Here is a 15,479-nt window from a genome sequence, read left to right as displayed (position 1 = left end):
GTTTTCTAATAGATTCCACCAATTCCAGTGAGAACATGTATACAATGATGATCCCCATTGGATCCGGAGCAAACCGACCTGGTGTAAGTGTGAGCGAGCTGGGCGTCTGGGGCAATTTGTCAGTGACTCTGATCTGGGTCCCTGGTCTGTGCTGATACTGGCCTTGGTTTATCAGGCTTGGGTTTGTAGAAACAATCGGAGTATCAGACAATAGTCAATAGGTGCAGGAGGAGGCCATTTGGCCCTTCGAGCCAGCACCGCATTCAATGTGATCATGGCTGATCATTCTCAATCAGTACCCCGTTCCTGCCTTCTCCCCATAACCCCTGACTCCGCTATCCTTAAGAGCTCTATCTAGCTCTCTCTTGAATTCAGAGAATTGGCCTCCACTGCCTTCTGAGGCAGAGAATTCCACAGATTCACAACTCTCTGACTGAAAAAGTTTTTCCTCATCTCAGTTCTAAATGGCCTAACCCTTATTCTTAAACTGTGGCCCCTTGCTCTGGACTCCCCCAACATTGGGAACATGTTTCCTGCCTCTAACGTGTCCAACCCCTTAATAATCTTATACATTTCGATAAGATCTCCTCTCATCCTTCTAAATTCCAGTGTATACAAGCCTAGCCGCTCCAGTCTTTCAACATATGACAGTCCCGCCATTCCGGGAATTAACCTAGTAAACCTACGCTGCACGCCCCCAATAGCAAGAATATCCTTCCTCAAATTTGAAGACCAAAACTGCACACAGTACTCCAGGTGCGGTCTCACTAGGGCCCTGTACAACTGCAGAAGGACATCTTTTGTGGAAGCATTATAACACGGAAACAAGCCCTCAGGCCCAACTGACCGGCGGGGGTTTCAAAAGTCGGGAGCCTCGATCGCCTCGAGGCAGCAGTTTGACTGCCTGACCGCGGGAGGAGAATAGGGGAGGAGATAAGACTTTTCGTTGCCTTCCATCACAGTGAGGGTGTGCCTGGAGGATTCACTGTGATGGTTGTCTGTGTTAAACTGTAATTGTGTGTCTTGTGCTCTTTATTGTTTATTGTTTATGACTGCATGGTAACGACAAGTTCATTCAAATCTATTTTTGAATGGCAATAAAAGCAATTTGAATTTGATCACATTGAATGGCGGTGCTGGCTCGATGGGCCGAATGGCCTACTCCTGCACCTATGGTCTATTGGCCCATGCCAACCATGATAAGTTCATAAACTCACGTGATAGGAGCAGAATTAGGCCATTCGGCCCATCGAGTCTACCCCGCCATTCAATCATGGCTGATCATGGCTGATCTATCTTTCCCTCTCAACCCCATTCTCCTGCCTTCGCCCCGTAATCCCCGACCCCCCATACTAATCAAGAAAGACACAACCCCCATCCAAGCTAGACACAAGGAACTGCAGATGCAAGGTTTATCAACAAAAAAAAGACTCCAAAGTGCTGGAGCCGCTAGGTTACTCCAGCACTTTGTGTCTTTTTCAGGATTGGGTTTGTCTGTTGTGGGAGTAAACTGGAGCACCTGGAGAAAACCCACGCGGGTCATGGGGGAAAATGGACAAACTCCGTACAGACAGCACCTGCTCTTTGAAACCTTACTCACACTGCTCTTTGGAAGCTTAGCGCAGGTTGGGTGCTGCTTTAACATGAGATCCGTCCAACAGCTCAGTACTCCTGGCACCAGTGTCAGCATCGGGCTTCACACCTTCGACGTAGGGGGGGTGAATGCATCCCACCACTGCGGCCCCCTGATCCTTGTGTGTGTTCCGCTGCAGTGTGTGAGACTATAGAAACATAGAAAATAGGTGCAGGAGGAGGCCATTTGGCCCTTCGAGCCAGCACCGCCATTCACTGTGATCATGGCTGATCATCCACAATCAGTAACCCGTGCCTGCCTTCTCCCCATATCCCTTGATTCCGCTAGCCCCTGCTCCATCTAACTCTCTTATAAATTCATCCAGTGAATTGACCTCCACTGCCCTCTGTGGCAGAGAATTCCACAAATCCACAATTCTCTGGGTGGGAAAAAGTTTCTTCTCACCTCAGTTTTAAATGGCCTCCCCTTTATTCTTAGACTGTGTGGTCCCCTGGTTCTGGACTGCCCCCCAAACATTGGGAACATTTTTCCTGCATCTAGCTTGTCCAGTCCTTTCATGAGGCAGCAGGTCAACCATCGCTTGCTTATTTCTTTTTCAGTTCCCGATGGGGCCGGGAGCTGAGGGGCCGCTCGGTGGAATGGCAGGCATGGAGCCCCACCACATGAATGGATCATTAGGTAATGCATCAGTAACCTAAACGTCTACCTGCGGTAATACAAGGCGACGGGCCTGGTACAGAACCCATCTGGATTCAGGCCCAGAACACGTTTAGTTCAGAGATACAGCATGGAAACAGGCTCTTCGGCCCACCGAGTCCGTACCAAACAGCGATTTTGCACTATCTTACATATGGGAGACAATTTACAATTTTTACCAAGCCAGTTAACCTACAAACCTGCGCGTCTTTGGAGTGTGGGAGGAAACCGGAGCACCCGGAGAAACCCCACGCAGGTCACGGGGAGAACGTACAAAGTCTGCCCGTGGTCAGGATCGAACCCGGGTGTCTGGCGCTGTAAGGCAGCAACTCTACCGCTGCGCCACCGTGCCGCCCACAGTAGAAGTGATTGGGCCTGGAGTTAAAGTAATCCAGGCAAGCTTGGAGTAGCACAAAATAATATAGACGTGGTCCTGGAATAACACAAACTAACATCACAGAGTAATATTGCCACGTGCCTGTAGTAAAATGAAGTCATAGAGATGTAACAATAATTTAGACAAAAGCTTGAAGAACATTCAGTAACTCTACATTGTGGAATTGGAGTAACATGCAGTAATATCAACATCTACACAGTGAATGGTAGGGCTCTGGGGTGTGTTATAGATCAGAGGGATCTAGGAGTACAGGTACATAGTTTACTAAATCCTGAGAGGAATAGTTTGGATAAATGCACAGAGTCTCTCGCCCGGAGTCAGGGAATCATGAACCAGAGGACAGAGGTTTAAGATGGGAGGGGGGGGGGGGGAGATTTAATATGAACGTAAGGGGTCATTTTTTTACACAAAGGGTGGCGGGTGTATGGAACGAGCTGTCGGAGGAGGTAGTTGAGGCAAGTACTATCACAACATTTAATAGACATTTAGATATGTACATGGTTTAGAGCGTCGTGGCCAAATGTGGGCAGGTGGGGTTAGTGTAGATGGGACATGTTGGTCAGTGTGGGCAAGTTGGGCCGAAGGGCCTGTTTCCATGCTGTATGTGGGCTGTGAGGCAGAGACTACCACCGTGTCTGGAAGCTTTGCAATTGATTTTTGACAGGAGCAACTAAGAGTTTTTCTCTGCCTTTCAGGTTCTGGTGATATTGACGGATTGTCAAAGGTATGTTGGTGCCCGCACACACCTTGTTGGTCATCTCGTTGTACAAACTCTCACGGTCAGAAACAGGCCATTGTGCACCATGCCAATGTGTTTTTGTACCGCCCCGGTCTCCCCGCCCATCTTCATTTCACCTCAACACATCTCCCCTTCACCCAGTGCGTTCACCCAGAAAGCACAATAAAGAATGGTACAGACAACAAAATGCCGGAGTAACTCAGCGGGTCAGGCAGCATCTCTGGAGAGAAGTAGCTGACGTTTCGGGTCGAGACCCTTCTTCAGACTTCAAACGCATTTGAAGAAGGGTCTCGACCCGAAACGTCACCCATTTCTTTTCTCCAAGCCTTTCACTGTTCCATCCAGGCCTTTCACCATTTGAAAATGTAGTCGCTGTATTTAGAAAATGCAACAAAAAATAAATAATGTAGCGATCCTCTATGTGGCAATAGTGGTAATTGGATACACAGCTTCAGCTGTTGATTGGGAAGCGAATGATGTCCAGGACATTGAGAACTGTGTGATCGGTAGCTCTGGGAGTTTGTAGCTAATGAGCTGAATAATGTGTGCTTTCCAAGGACAATCTGTGCGAATCCTCTGGGCAATCAAGGTACCAGGTTGACAGCATGTCACGCACTGACAGTAATGAACATATGCGGAGAAATGTGCAGGGAAATGTGTCTGAAGAAGGGACTCGACCCCGAAACGCCACCCATTCCTTCTATCCAGAGATGCTGGATGTGGAGAGGATGTTTCCACTAGTGGGAGAGTCTAGAGCTAGAGGTCACAGCCTCAGAATTAAAGGACGTTCTTTTAGGAAGGAGATGAGGAAACATCTCTTTAGTCAGAGGGTGGTGAATCTGTGGAAATGGTTTGCCACAGAAGGCTGTGGAGGCCAAGTCAGTGGATATTTTGAAGGCTGAGACAGATAGATTCTTAGTGTAAGAAAATAACTGCAGATGCTGGTACAAATCGAAGGTATTTATTTCACAAAATGCTGGGGTAACTCAGCAGGTCAGGCAGCATCTCAGGAGAGAAGGAATGGGTTCTTGACAATAGACAATAGACAATAGGTGCAGGAGGAGGCCATTCGGCCCTTCGAACCAGCACCGCCATTCAATGTGATCATGGCTGATCATTCTCAATCAGTACCCCGTTCCTGCCTTCTCCCCATACCCCCATAGATTCTTGATTAGTACGGGTGTCAGGGGTTATAGGGAGAAGGCAGGAGAATGGGGTTAGGAGGGAGAGATAGATCAGCCATGGTTGAATGGCGGAGTAGACGATGGGCCAAATGGCCTAATTCTACTCCTATTCCCGATGACCTTGTGTTGCCTGTCCCGCTGAGTTACTCCAGTATTTTGTGTGTCTATCTCCCACATATTCGATGCAGCCTTCCCTTAATAGTCCAGGAATGGAGGAATCTCCGTGTGGGACGAATGCGCGGGGACTTGATGAAGTACACGCAGAACGTCAACAACATCTGCTGACTTTTCACACAAACTCCTTGTCCAACCCCCTTGCCCAGAAAAGAATATTTGATTCCCGATCGATGAATTGTTCCTTATTTGGGGAATTGTTTATAGTTTCGCTGTGAGGGTGGTTCAGGTGTTGCAGTGGAACGGAGTGAGTGAGTGAGTGAGTGAGTGAGTGAGTGAGTGAGTGAGAGAGTGAGTGAGTGAGTGAGTGAGAGTGAGTGAGTGAGTGAGTGAGTGAGTGAGTGAGTGAGTGAGTGAGTGAGTGAGCGTGAGTGAGTGAGTGAGTGAGTGAGTGAGTGAGTGAGTGAGTGAGTGAGTGAGTGAGTGAGAGAGTGAGTGAGTGAGTGAGTGAGTGAGTGAGTGAGTGAGTGAGTGAGTGAGAGTGAGTGAGTGAGTGAGTGAGTGAGTGAGTGAGCGTGAGTGAGTGAGTGAGTGAGTGAGTGAGTGAGTGAGTGAGTGAGTGAGTGAGTGAGTGAGTGAGTGAGTGAGTGAGTGAGTGAGTGAGTGAGTGAGTGAGCCCGCCCAGACAATAATCAACATGCATCATTACTTTCCATCCAGAATTCCCCGAACAACATGACAGGGATCAGCAATGCTCCGGGAACCCCACGCGATGACAGCGAGATGCCGGGAAACTTCTTAAACCCTTTCCAAAACGAGAGTGTAAGTTAAATCTCAAATCTGTTCTTTCTGTCCCTGTCTCTCTCTCTCCCTCTCTTTCTCCCCCCTCTCTCCCCCCCCCTCTCTCTCTCCCTCATCTCTCTCTCCCTCCCCTCTCCCTCTCTCTCTCTCCCTCTCTTTCTCTCCCCCCTCCCCCCCTCTCTCTCCCCTCCCTCTCTCCCCCTCTCTCTCTCTCTCTCCCCCTCTCTCTCTCTCTCTCTCCCCCCTCTCTCCCCTCACTCTCTCTCTCTCTCTCTCTCTCTCTCTCTCTCTCTCTCTCCTCTCTCTCTCTCTCTCTCTCTCCTCTCTCTCTCTCTCTCTCTCTCTCTCTCTCTCTCTCTCTCTCTCTCTCTCTCTCTCTCTCTCTCTCTCTCTCTCTTCTCCCTCTCCCCCCCTCTCTCCCTCCCCTCTCCCCTCCCTCTCTCCACCCCCTCTCTCTCTGCTTCTCTCCCTCCCTCCCCTCTCTCCCCCTCTCCCCCTCTATCCCTCTCCCTCTCTCCCCCTCTCTCCCCCCTCTCTCTCCCCTCTCTCCCCTCCTCTCTCCCCCCTCTCCCCCTCTATCCCTCTCCCTCTCCTCCCTCTCCCCCCCCTCTCCCCTCCCCTCTCTCCCCTCTCTCCCCCCTCTCTCTCCCCTCCTCTCTCCCCCCTCTCCCCCTCTATCCCTCTCCCCCCCCTCTCTCCCCCCCCCCTCCCCTCCCCTCTCTCCCCTCTCTCCATCCTCCCCCCCTCTATCCCTCTCCCTCTCTCCCCTCTCTATCTCTCTCTGATTCACAAGGCTGTGCTCTCTTCTAGCAGTACTCACCGAGTATGACAATGAGTGTGTGAGGAAACCCCCGATGGACTTTCTCTTCTGATCCTTGTGCAACAACCCCACTGGAAATGAGAAGAAAGCGTGGATGGCCAATTGCTATCGAAACTAAACAATATTTAATGGACAATTATCTGCGTAGCTGTGTACTGCGCCACGCTGTAGTGAATCACCGGGCGTTACGTTGGATGAAAGCCTAAGGCTTATGGAAGAATGGAAAATGTTACATTTAAGCATGGGGTTGAGGGGGAGGGGAGGGCATGGGATGGGGTGGGTGATCAAAGACATTTTACTGTTTTAATACTTTCTTTTGTATAAAACCCGTTGTCCATTCAGACGACAAAGGTACATAAAGCCTTGGGCCTGGTGTGGGTCAAAGCCAGTGCAGTATGTGGGTATTTCAGGCACATGGTACGATCTTAACTCAACAACGCTAGTCCATCATTATCTTGACATGGTGGAAGGGCGTTGGCGAGTTGTTTCACGTTTCATCGGAGCATCTAATGAGCCGGCATCTGCCTCCCGTCCAGTAGAGTCCATCAAGTCTCCTAAGGCCCGTTCCCAATGCTATTTAAGTTGGTACGGTCTGGATGCAGCCAAGAAATTTAGTCTTCCGACAGTAGCCGTGGCCTCTAATCGAGTCGTTGTGGACGAGCATCTTTTGGACCAGACTGTCCAGCCAACCTCGCTATTCAGAGAGTGGACCTTTACTCCCGAGCATCCCCATTCTCCGTCTTCTCCATCGGGCTGCATCTTTGCCCACACTTCAGCTCCAAGCTTCCTGGAAACTGTAAACGCTTCCTCGTTTTCTTTCCCGCTTAGGAACTACAAAGACAAAAGAGTTGTAGGTGTAGGTTGCTCGTGGGTACATGACTGCGGAGTGGAAGGTCTGTCCTACTCCTCTTTCCCAGTATCTGGATGGTGACTGCAGCCACCACACACACCCAACACAGCCGAGTTCCATTCCTTTATTGGCCACAAAACCAAGGCATATATGAGACTCCCGAGGGATCCAGCAGGAACAAAGACACCCGGAAAACTTGGCCTGTTTTGGACAACCATGTCTGTGTGGGAAATGAAACTTCATAAGGCCCCGCTCACCCCCCCCCCCTCGGGTCACGAACCACCCTTACGATGCATCAAAACGCTAACTGTAAATATTGTAATCAATTATTGTCTCCTGGCTTCTTTCAAAGATGCTGGCATTTATTTGGAACTTGTCTGGAATCCACTGCGTTGTGTGGTTTCAACAAAAGATCTCGGCTTCAGTACCCACCTTCACATTGCTGCGACTGCCTATAGTGTGTGGCACCTACCTTGTGGGCATGGGGATGACCAGTTGCCTGGCGGTGTGGCTTTAGTTGTTAGTGTTGCCTCAGATGCTAGGAGGTATTCAAGGGATCTTTAGCATCTACCAAAGAGATTTGAACAAGGATTCAGACCTCACTGTAAAGTATTATCCAATTGACATGGACCATGTTCATCTCAAGTGTTCAACCTTGGTAGGGGACAATGGCCTGGTCCTCATTGAGGTGTCCAAGAACATAAACGGATCAGACTGAAGTAGGACCAAGCTTCAATGGTGAAATAGCCGAGTGGTTAATTTCGAGTCGTAGAGTTACGCAGCACAGAAACACACCCTTCAGCCCAACTGGTCCATGCCGACCAAAATGCCCCATCTCGGATAGTACCATTGACCTGCATCTGGCCCATATCCCTCAAGACCTTTTCTACCCATGTCCTTTGTCCAAATGTTTTTTAAATGTTGTTATTGTAACCTCCTTGACAACTTCCTCTGGCAGCTCGCACCATGTACCCACCACCCTCTGTTTGAAAAAGGTGCCCCTCAGGTCCCTATTAAATATTTCCCCTCTCGCCTTGAACCTATGCCCTCTCTTTCTTGGTTCCCCTCCCCTGGGAAACCAGTCCATGCATTCACCCTATCTATTCTCCTCGTGATTGTATACACCTCTATAACATCATCCCCTCAGCCTCCTGCGCTCCAAGGAATAAAGTCCTAGCCTGTTTGACCCATTCGAATACGAATGGGGCTTTTGGGTGAAAAATCTTGGTGCCATTTAAACATGAGTTGGTTCACGTGATGATGGGGAGAGACATTGGGTGTTTTTGGATGGATGGATGGATGGACAAAATGGCTTCCCACATCCAGGTTTACTTGGTCCAACTTGGCTCCCTAGAGGAGGCAGAGGTTCTCTTTACTGCATGGTCGTTAATACGGATACATCAGGTGTTCCTCATCATACCTCTTCAGGTGTTCATTCCTCTTCAGGTGTTCATCTGCCTCCCTCCACCACCACCCCAAAATGTGGCTGACATTGTAACCAGCAGAAGTGAACACTTTCACTGGCCCGAAGATAAGCACAAAATGCTGGAGTAACTCAACGGGTCAGGCAGCATCTCTGGAGAGAAGGAATGGGTGACGTTTTGAGTCGAGACCCTTCAGTCTGAAGAAGGGTCTCAACCCGAAATGTCGCCCACTCCTTCTCTCCAGAGATGTTGCCTGTCCTGCAGAGTTACTCCAGCATGTTGTGTGTCCCTATCTGCGGTTTAAACCGGCGTCTGCAGTTGCTTCCAACACACTTCCACACTCTCGCTGGGCAGACACAACCCACCCTTTCCTCTTACCTCGACCAGCCCAGATTCTGTGAATAACCCTGTTCAGGAGGAGGGTCTCGACCTGAAACGTCACCCATTCCTTCTCTCCAGAGGTGCTGCTTGTCCCGCTGAGTTACCCCAGCATTTTGTGTCTACCTGTTCTCTCTTTTAGAAGGTCCGTTCTAAATTGTTCACTCCTAACAATCTGGTGTGAAATTAGACAAGATAAAGGTTTGCTGCTGCTCTGTTGATTACATTGTCTTGATTTTTTTGCTGCTCGTGTTTTGATACCAACCTTTGATTTGTGTTGCAGTCGCTGTGGGGAGAAGGGAAGGGGGGGGGGGTGGGAGGAGGGAGGGTCGGGGGAAGATTCCCACAACCCTGTACCTCAGAGTGGATGCTCTTGAAAATGTCAATACCAAGGGGTAGGTAAGGACCTGTGGGGTTGAGGGAGTCGCTGTGGCATATTCGGTAAGAGTTTATGGGGGAATGTCGTGTCACTGAGAACAAATGTGATGGGAGATCGTCGTGTTGCATTGCGCTGAAGATCCACCCAGACTGCCCTGGGTTTGTCAAGGACTGTGTTCAGAATACGAGCAGAGCCTAGATACAACTGCACCAACTGTGGAGATCCCACAGTGAGATCTATGCAGGACAAGGGCCGCTTCCATTGATCTCAGACCTCAGGGATTAGGTCAGCCTGAAAACCTCCAACCAAGACATCCATCCTGGCATCATTTCCCATGATGCCCTCTACCCCACTTGATCCTAAACTCTTGGATTCTTCACGCCCGGGATCTGTTCTCCCAAGGGTTTGGTCCCCTGCACTCCAGCTCCAGTATCCTGAGCAAGACACAAGGTGCTGGAGGAACTCGATGGCTCAGGTAGTCGCATCGGTGTAGGGAACGGACAGGTGAGAGTTTGGGTCTGAAGAAGAGTCTCGGCCCGGAACGTTGCCTGCCAATTCCCAATACATATGCTGCTTCACCACTGAGTTCCTCCAGCACTTTGTGCTTTGTTCAAGATTCCAGCATCTGCAGATTTCGTGTCCATGAGTTGCAGGAGCAGAATCAGGCCATTCGGCCTCATCAAGTCTACTCTTTCATTCAATCTTGGCTGACTTATCTTTCCCTCTCAGTCCCATTTTCCTTCTTCCCATAACCCCTGACACCCTTATTAATCAAATGTCTTGTGTCTCCACCCTTGGACCCTTGTTGCCCTTGATCTTATACCCATGGATGCTGCACACTTGGTTACAGCAAGACCGCAAGATCATGCGCACCTACTTGGACCCCTCTTTCTGAATCATCTCCTGGATCCTGTTCCCTTGGCTCCTGTGTAGGAAGGAACTGCAGATGCTGGTTTAAACCGTAGACACAAAATGCTGGGGTAACCCAGCGGGCCAGGCAGCATCTCTGGAGAGAAGGAATGGGTTACGTTTGGGTGACGTTTCAGCCTGAAGAAGGGTCTTGACCCGAAACGTCACCCATTCCTTCTCTCCGGAGATGCTGCCTGACCCACTGAGTTACTCCAGCATCTTGTGTCTCCCCTTGGTTTCTATAATCTGTCCAGTCAGCACCTGCTGAATGCAGGGGTGAGTGAGACAGGAGAACACTGAGCTTGACTTCGCGGCCGATTACCTTTTAGCTCATTCGAAGTTCTAATTATTACCTACACAGTGCGCTGCAGTTTGTCAGCAGGCAATCCCTGCCAATCTCCAACCCATGTTTTCTTTAAATATATTTTTTTAATATCTATCATTTACGACTCCTGTACAGTCCTGTATTCCTGCTGCCTGCCAATTGTGTTTGATGTATAAATGCATTAAACTTTTCGAATATGTCGCAACAGTATTGAACACAAATGTTGGCAGTTTGCTGATCCTCTCAGCCCCGAGTTTGCTATAGCGTTCTGTGTAGTTATATATATTATGTCACCTGTATGTTCTTTATATATTGTAAAGATTCTTTAGATGTTCAGTTGCATATTAAACTGCATCAATAAATGTCATGGATGCTTTTCTTATTTCCTGCCTCCGTTGTGGCTTGCTTTTGTATGAATGTTACCTCGTTTAGTTCAGAGATACAGCGCGGAAACAAACAGGCCCTTCGGCCCACCGGGTCCGCGCCGACCAGCGATCCCCGCACATTAACACCATCCTACACCCACTAGGGACAAATGTTTACATTTACCAAGCCAATTAACCTACAAACGTGTGGGGGGGGGGGGGGGGAAACCGAAGATCACGGAGAAAACCCACGCAGGTCACGGGGAGAACGTACAAACTCCGTACAGACAGCGCCCGTGGTCTGGATCGAACCCGGGTCTCCGGCGCTGCATTCGCTGTAAGGCAGCAACTCTACCGCTGCGCCACCGTGACTGGTAGAAGCAGCAATAAGCCATTTGGCCCATTGATCATGCTTCACCTTTCAACGAGACCATGGCTGATCCAGGTGTTATTTTCCTGTCCTCTCTTTATGCCCCTTGAACCTCCACATCAAATCTCAGCCATGATCGCATTGAATGGCGGTGCTGGCTCGAAGGGCTGAATGGCCTACTCCTGCACCTATTGTCTATTGTCTATTGGACTGGCATGACGTCAAATCAACGACTGAACCTCTGTGTAGATGCTGGCTTACACCGAAGATAAGACACAACATGCTGGAGTAACTCAGCGGGTCAGGCAGCATCTCTGGAGAAAAGGAATAGGTGAACCCTTCTGCAGACCCCGTCTATGACTAAACCTCCACCACTTCAGAGATAGAGAATTAGAGTCACAGAGAGTAACAGAGTCATACAGCATGGAAAAAGGCCCTTCGGACAAATCTGCCCACACTGACCAACATGTCCTGTCTACACTAGTCCCATGTGCCTGTGGTCGACCCATATCCCTCTAACCCTATCCTATCTATGTCCCTATCGAAATGTTTCTTAAACGTTGTGATAGTATCTGCCTCAACTACCTCCTGCAGCAGCTTGTTCTATGTACCCACCAGCCGCCATGTACAAAAAAGTTGCCCCTCGGGTTCTTATTAAATCTTTCCCCCATTCACCTTAAACCTATGTCCTCTGGTTCTCGATTCCCCTACACTGGAAGAAAGACTCTTGAGATTCACACATACTTGAGCAAATACATTTCTCATCATTTCAGAATAGTTCCTCAAGTTATCCATATCTCTTACAAGCCATTTTTGCATCATTACCCTCCCATTCACAGTTAGTGTTATATCATCAGCAAAGTTAATCTTGTATTGCCTTTCCGCCGACTGGATAGCACGCAACAAACTATATCACGGCACAAGTGACAATAAAATAAACTATACTGAAACTGTTAGATGTGGTTCACTCAGCCAAATCAGTGATATAAGTTATGAATAGTATGGCGACACGGTGGCGCAGCTCCATAGACCCAGGTTCGATCCTGACTATGGGTGCTTATCTGTAGGGAGTTTGTATGACCTGCGAGGGTTTTCTCTGAGATCTTTGGTATCCTCCCACATGTCCAAGGACGTACAGATTTGTAGGCTAGGCACGTAATGCTGGGGTAACTCAGCGGGACAGGCAGCATCTCTGGATAGAAGGAATAGGTGACGTTTACGGGTCGAGACCCTTCAGTCTCGACCCGAAACGCCACCCATTCCTTCTCTCCAGAGATGCTGCCTGTCCCGCTGAGTTACTCCAGCATTTTGTGTCTATCTTCGGTTTAAACCTGTAATGTATACATGCAACAATATGGTAAAGCTGCTATGTGATGTATACATGCAACAATATGATAAAGCTGCCTGCGCATTGCAAAAATACACAGAGAGTTAAAATGGCGATCTTGTGTCCAGAAATGGTCTCCCACTCAATGTGTGCTTTTGAGAATGATACTGAGAAGAACGTATCACACCCAACATCTGCAGTTCCTTCCTAGAGGTTTGTAGGCTAATTGGCCTCGGTAAAACATGTGCAGGGATCGCTGGTCGGCAAGGTGGGCTGAAGGGCTTGTTTCTGCGCTGTATCTCTAAACTAAACTAAATTGTCTACTAAATTGTCTACTGGTTCCCTGGTTTTGGACTCAGGCAGGGAAACTATCCTGTTCATACCTATCCCGTCCAATCTTCTAAGTATTTTATTTTAATATCTCATTCTTTTAAACCCTGGAGGATCAAAGTCTCACCTCTTCAATCTCTCCTCATATCATATCATATATATACACAGCCGGAAACAGGCCTTTTCGGCTCTCCAAGTCCGTGCCGCCCAGTGATCCCCGTACATTAACACTATCCTACACCCACTAGGGACAATTTTTACATTTACCCAGCCAATTAACCTACATATTCAAGATCTATCATTCCAGGACAAAGTTCATTTATTTTTGCAGTAGTTCTCTTATAACAAATTTCTCCTACTCAATCATACACAATACTCCTGGTGTGGTCTCTTCAAAGAGGGAGGTGTGTGTAAAATCAGCATATCATATCATATCATATATATACAGATAGATGAAGTTCAGAGGTGTTATGAGACAAGAAATATGAGTGAGACCGGTTTATAGTGCCCCTAACAGAAACAAAATACCAAGGATGTTGGAGATTTAGTTTATTATCACATGTACAGTGAAAAGCTTTTGTTGCGTGCTAACCAGTTAGCAGAAAAACAATACATTACAATTGATCCATTTACGGTGTAAAGATACATGATAAGGGAATAACGTTTGGTGCAAGGTAAAGCCAGCAAAGTCCAATCAAGGATAGTCTGAGGGTCACCAAAGAGGGAGATAGTGGTTCAGCACTGCTCTCTGGTTGTGGTAGGATGATTCAGTTGCCTGATAACAGCTGGGAAGAAACTATCCCTGAATCTGGTGGTGTGCGTTCTCAAACTTCTATACCTTTTGCCTGATAGGAGAGGGGAGAAGAGAGAGTGGCCAGGGTGCGAGTCATCCTTAATTATGCTGCTGGCCTTGCCGAAGGCAACATGAGGCATAAATGCAGTCAATAGAACTTTTGGTTGTCAATAGATTGGTTTGTGTGATGGTCTGGGATGCGTCCACAATTCGCTGCAATCTCTTACGGTGGATTAGTAAGATCTTGTGGTAAAAATAAGACAGAATCATGGGGACATTGGTGTTCATATAGACTCAGCAAATTGGCAAAAGCTGTTAGGAAGTGGAAGCATAAAATGCACCTGGGATAGTTTCCTGGAAACTAATAAAGAGGCTAATGATGCAGTTTCAATTAGCAATTAGTAATCTCATAGAGATTATCTTGGGAAAATATAACAATATATTTTGTATTCTGTTCAAGAGGGATATGACTGAATTTGAGAAGGGGTCTGTAATTTTAAGTAAAATCAACTGTGTAAGTATGAGGGGCTGTGGTTAAAATTGATTAAGACATCAGATTCATTGGAATACGTTGTAGTTTTCAATTAATTTATAGTTCTTTGAGAAATAGAAATTCCATGGGGTAGGTAATGTATCTCTGACTGATTTATTTACGGGTAAATGTATAATAAAAAATGGCGAATGGCGCATTGTTAGTGAGGTGGAGGAAATAAAAACTATGAACCAGTTAACTTGTCTGCAAAATGCTGGGATCAGTTATTAATGATATAGCTGGGCAAATCATATCATGACTAATCAGTCACAAATGACTTTAATGAAAAGGAAATCGCGTTGGACAAACCTAATACATTATTGAGGATACTGTATAACTTACCATGTGGATAAGGGGAAATTCAATGGATGATGTATGGATTTTCAAAAGGTATTTGATAAGAAATATTATGACATTAACTTAAAGGATTGAAAGATTAGAAGTACGTGATTGACATTAAGTTGGTAAGAATAACAGGTTCTTTTTGAAATTGGCAAGCTGCTATGAAGAGCATGCTGCAGAGCTGGAATTTGATTCTATGCCATTAAATAAATGACTTCCACGTAAAGGCAGCACAATATATTCAAGTTTTTTGGTGTTCCATGAAACAGGAAAAATGAACTTTGCAAAGGGTTGTAGACAAGTTAAGCGGGAAAGAAGATGGTAGTTTTTAATGTAGGAACATGTTAAGTTATTCATGTGGGTAAGAAGAATCTAAAGCATTTTAAGCAGTGAGAAATCAGTAAATATTATTGCAGAGTCAAAAAGCTGCAGTCAATTGACTGAAGTCAATGCAATATACCTTTAATAGTCTAATTCCTCAGATGAGACACAGAGATAAGCAAAAATTCATTGAGATCCAAGAGAATGAAAGGTGATCTGATTGAGAAACAAGGTTCTGAGAGGAATTCAAATTTGTTTGATTATTAAAAAAAAATTTGGGATCACTATTTATTATCCATTCCCAATTAACCCCAACTACATCACTTTGTTGAACTGCTTTAGTCCTTCTGTTGAGAGCATTCCTGGTGTTGTTGAGTAGAGATGTCCAGGATTTAGATTCAATAATGAAGGATTGGTGATATATTTTTACTTCACATTGATGTGCACCTGTACATGAAGTCCCAATGACCATCTTGCTCTTTCTTGTCT

At 47.1% G+C, this 15,479-nt stretch overlaps 1 protein-coding gene across 2 annotated transcripts in view; it reads left to right on the top strand.

The window, feature by feature from the left end:
• LOC144607396 (single-stranded DNA-binding protein 3-like) overlaps positions 1 to 9,288 on the top strand; it is a 119,212-nt gene extending 109,924 nt beyond the window's left edge. Inside the window, exons 14-18 of one of the 2 annotated variants that reach the window (XM_078424225.1) lie at positions 13 to 83; positions 2,194 to 2,272; positions 3,383 to 3,411; positions 5,445 to 5,546; positions 6,339 to 9,288. In XM_078424225.1, the coding sequence (XP_078280351.1) occupies positions 13 to 83; positions 2,194 to 2,272; positions 3,383 to 3,411; positions 5,445 to 5,546; positions 6,339 to 6,368 (311 nt within the window). In that variant the 3' untranslated portion in view covers positions 6,369 to 9,288. Of the gene's footprint in view, positions 1 to 12; positions 84 to 2,193; positions 2,273 to 3,382; positions 3,412 to 5,444; positions 5,547 to 6,335 lie in introns of both variants that reach the window. The other variant, XM_078424224.1, reaches the window with a different exon arrangement.
• The last annotated feature ends 6,191 nt before the right edge of the window (positions 9,289 to 15,479 follow it).

This window comes from Rhinoraja longicauda, chromosome 28, assembly GCF_053455715.1.
Source record: "Rhinoraja longicauda isolate Sanriku21f chromosome 28, sRhiLon1.1, whole genome shotgun sequence".
In the NCBI taxonomy this organism is placed as follows: domain Eukaryota; kingdom Metazoa; phylum Chordata; class Chondrichthyes; order Rajiformes; family Arhynchobatidae; genus Rhinoraja; species Rhinoraja longicauda.
This window is presented reverse-complemented; position numbering and strand designations above follow the sequence as displayed.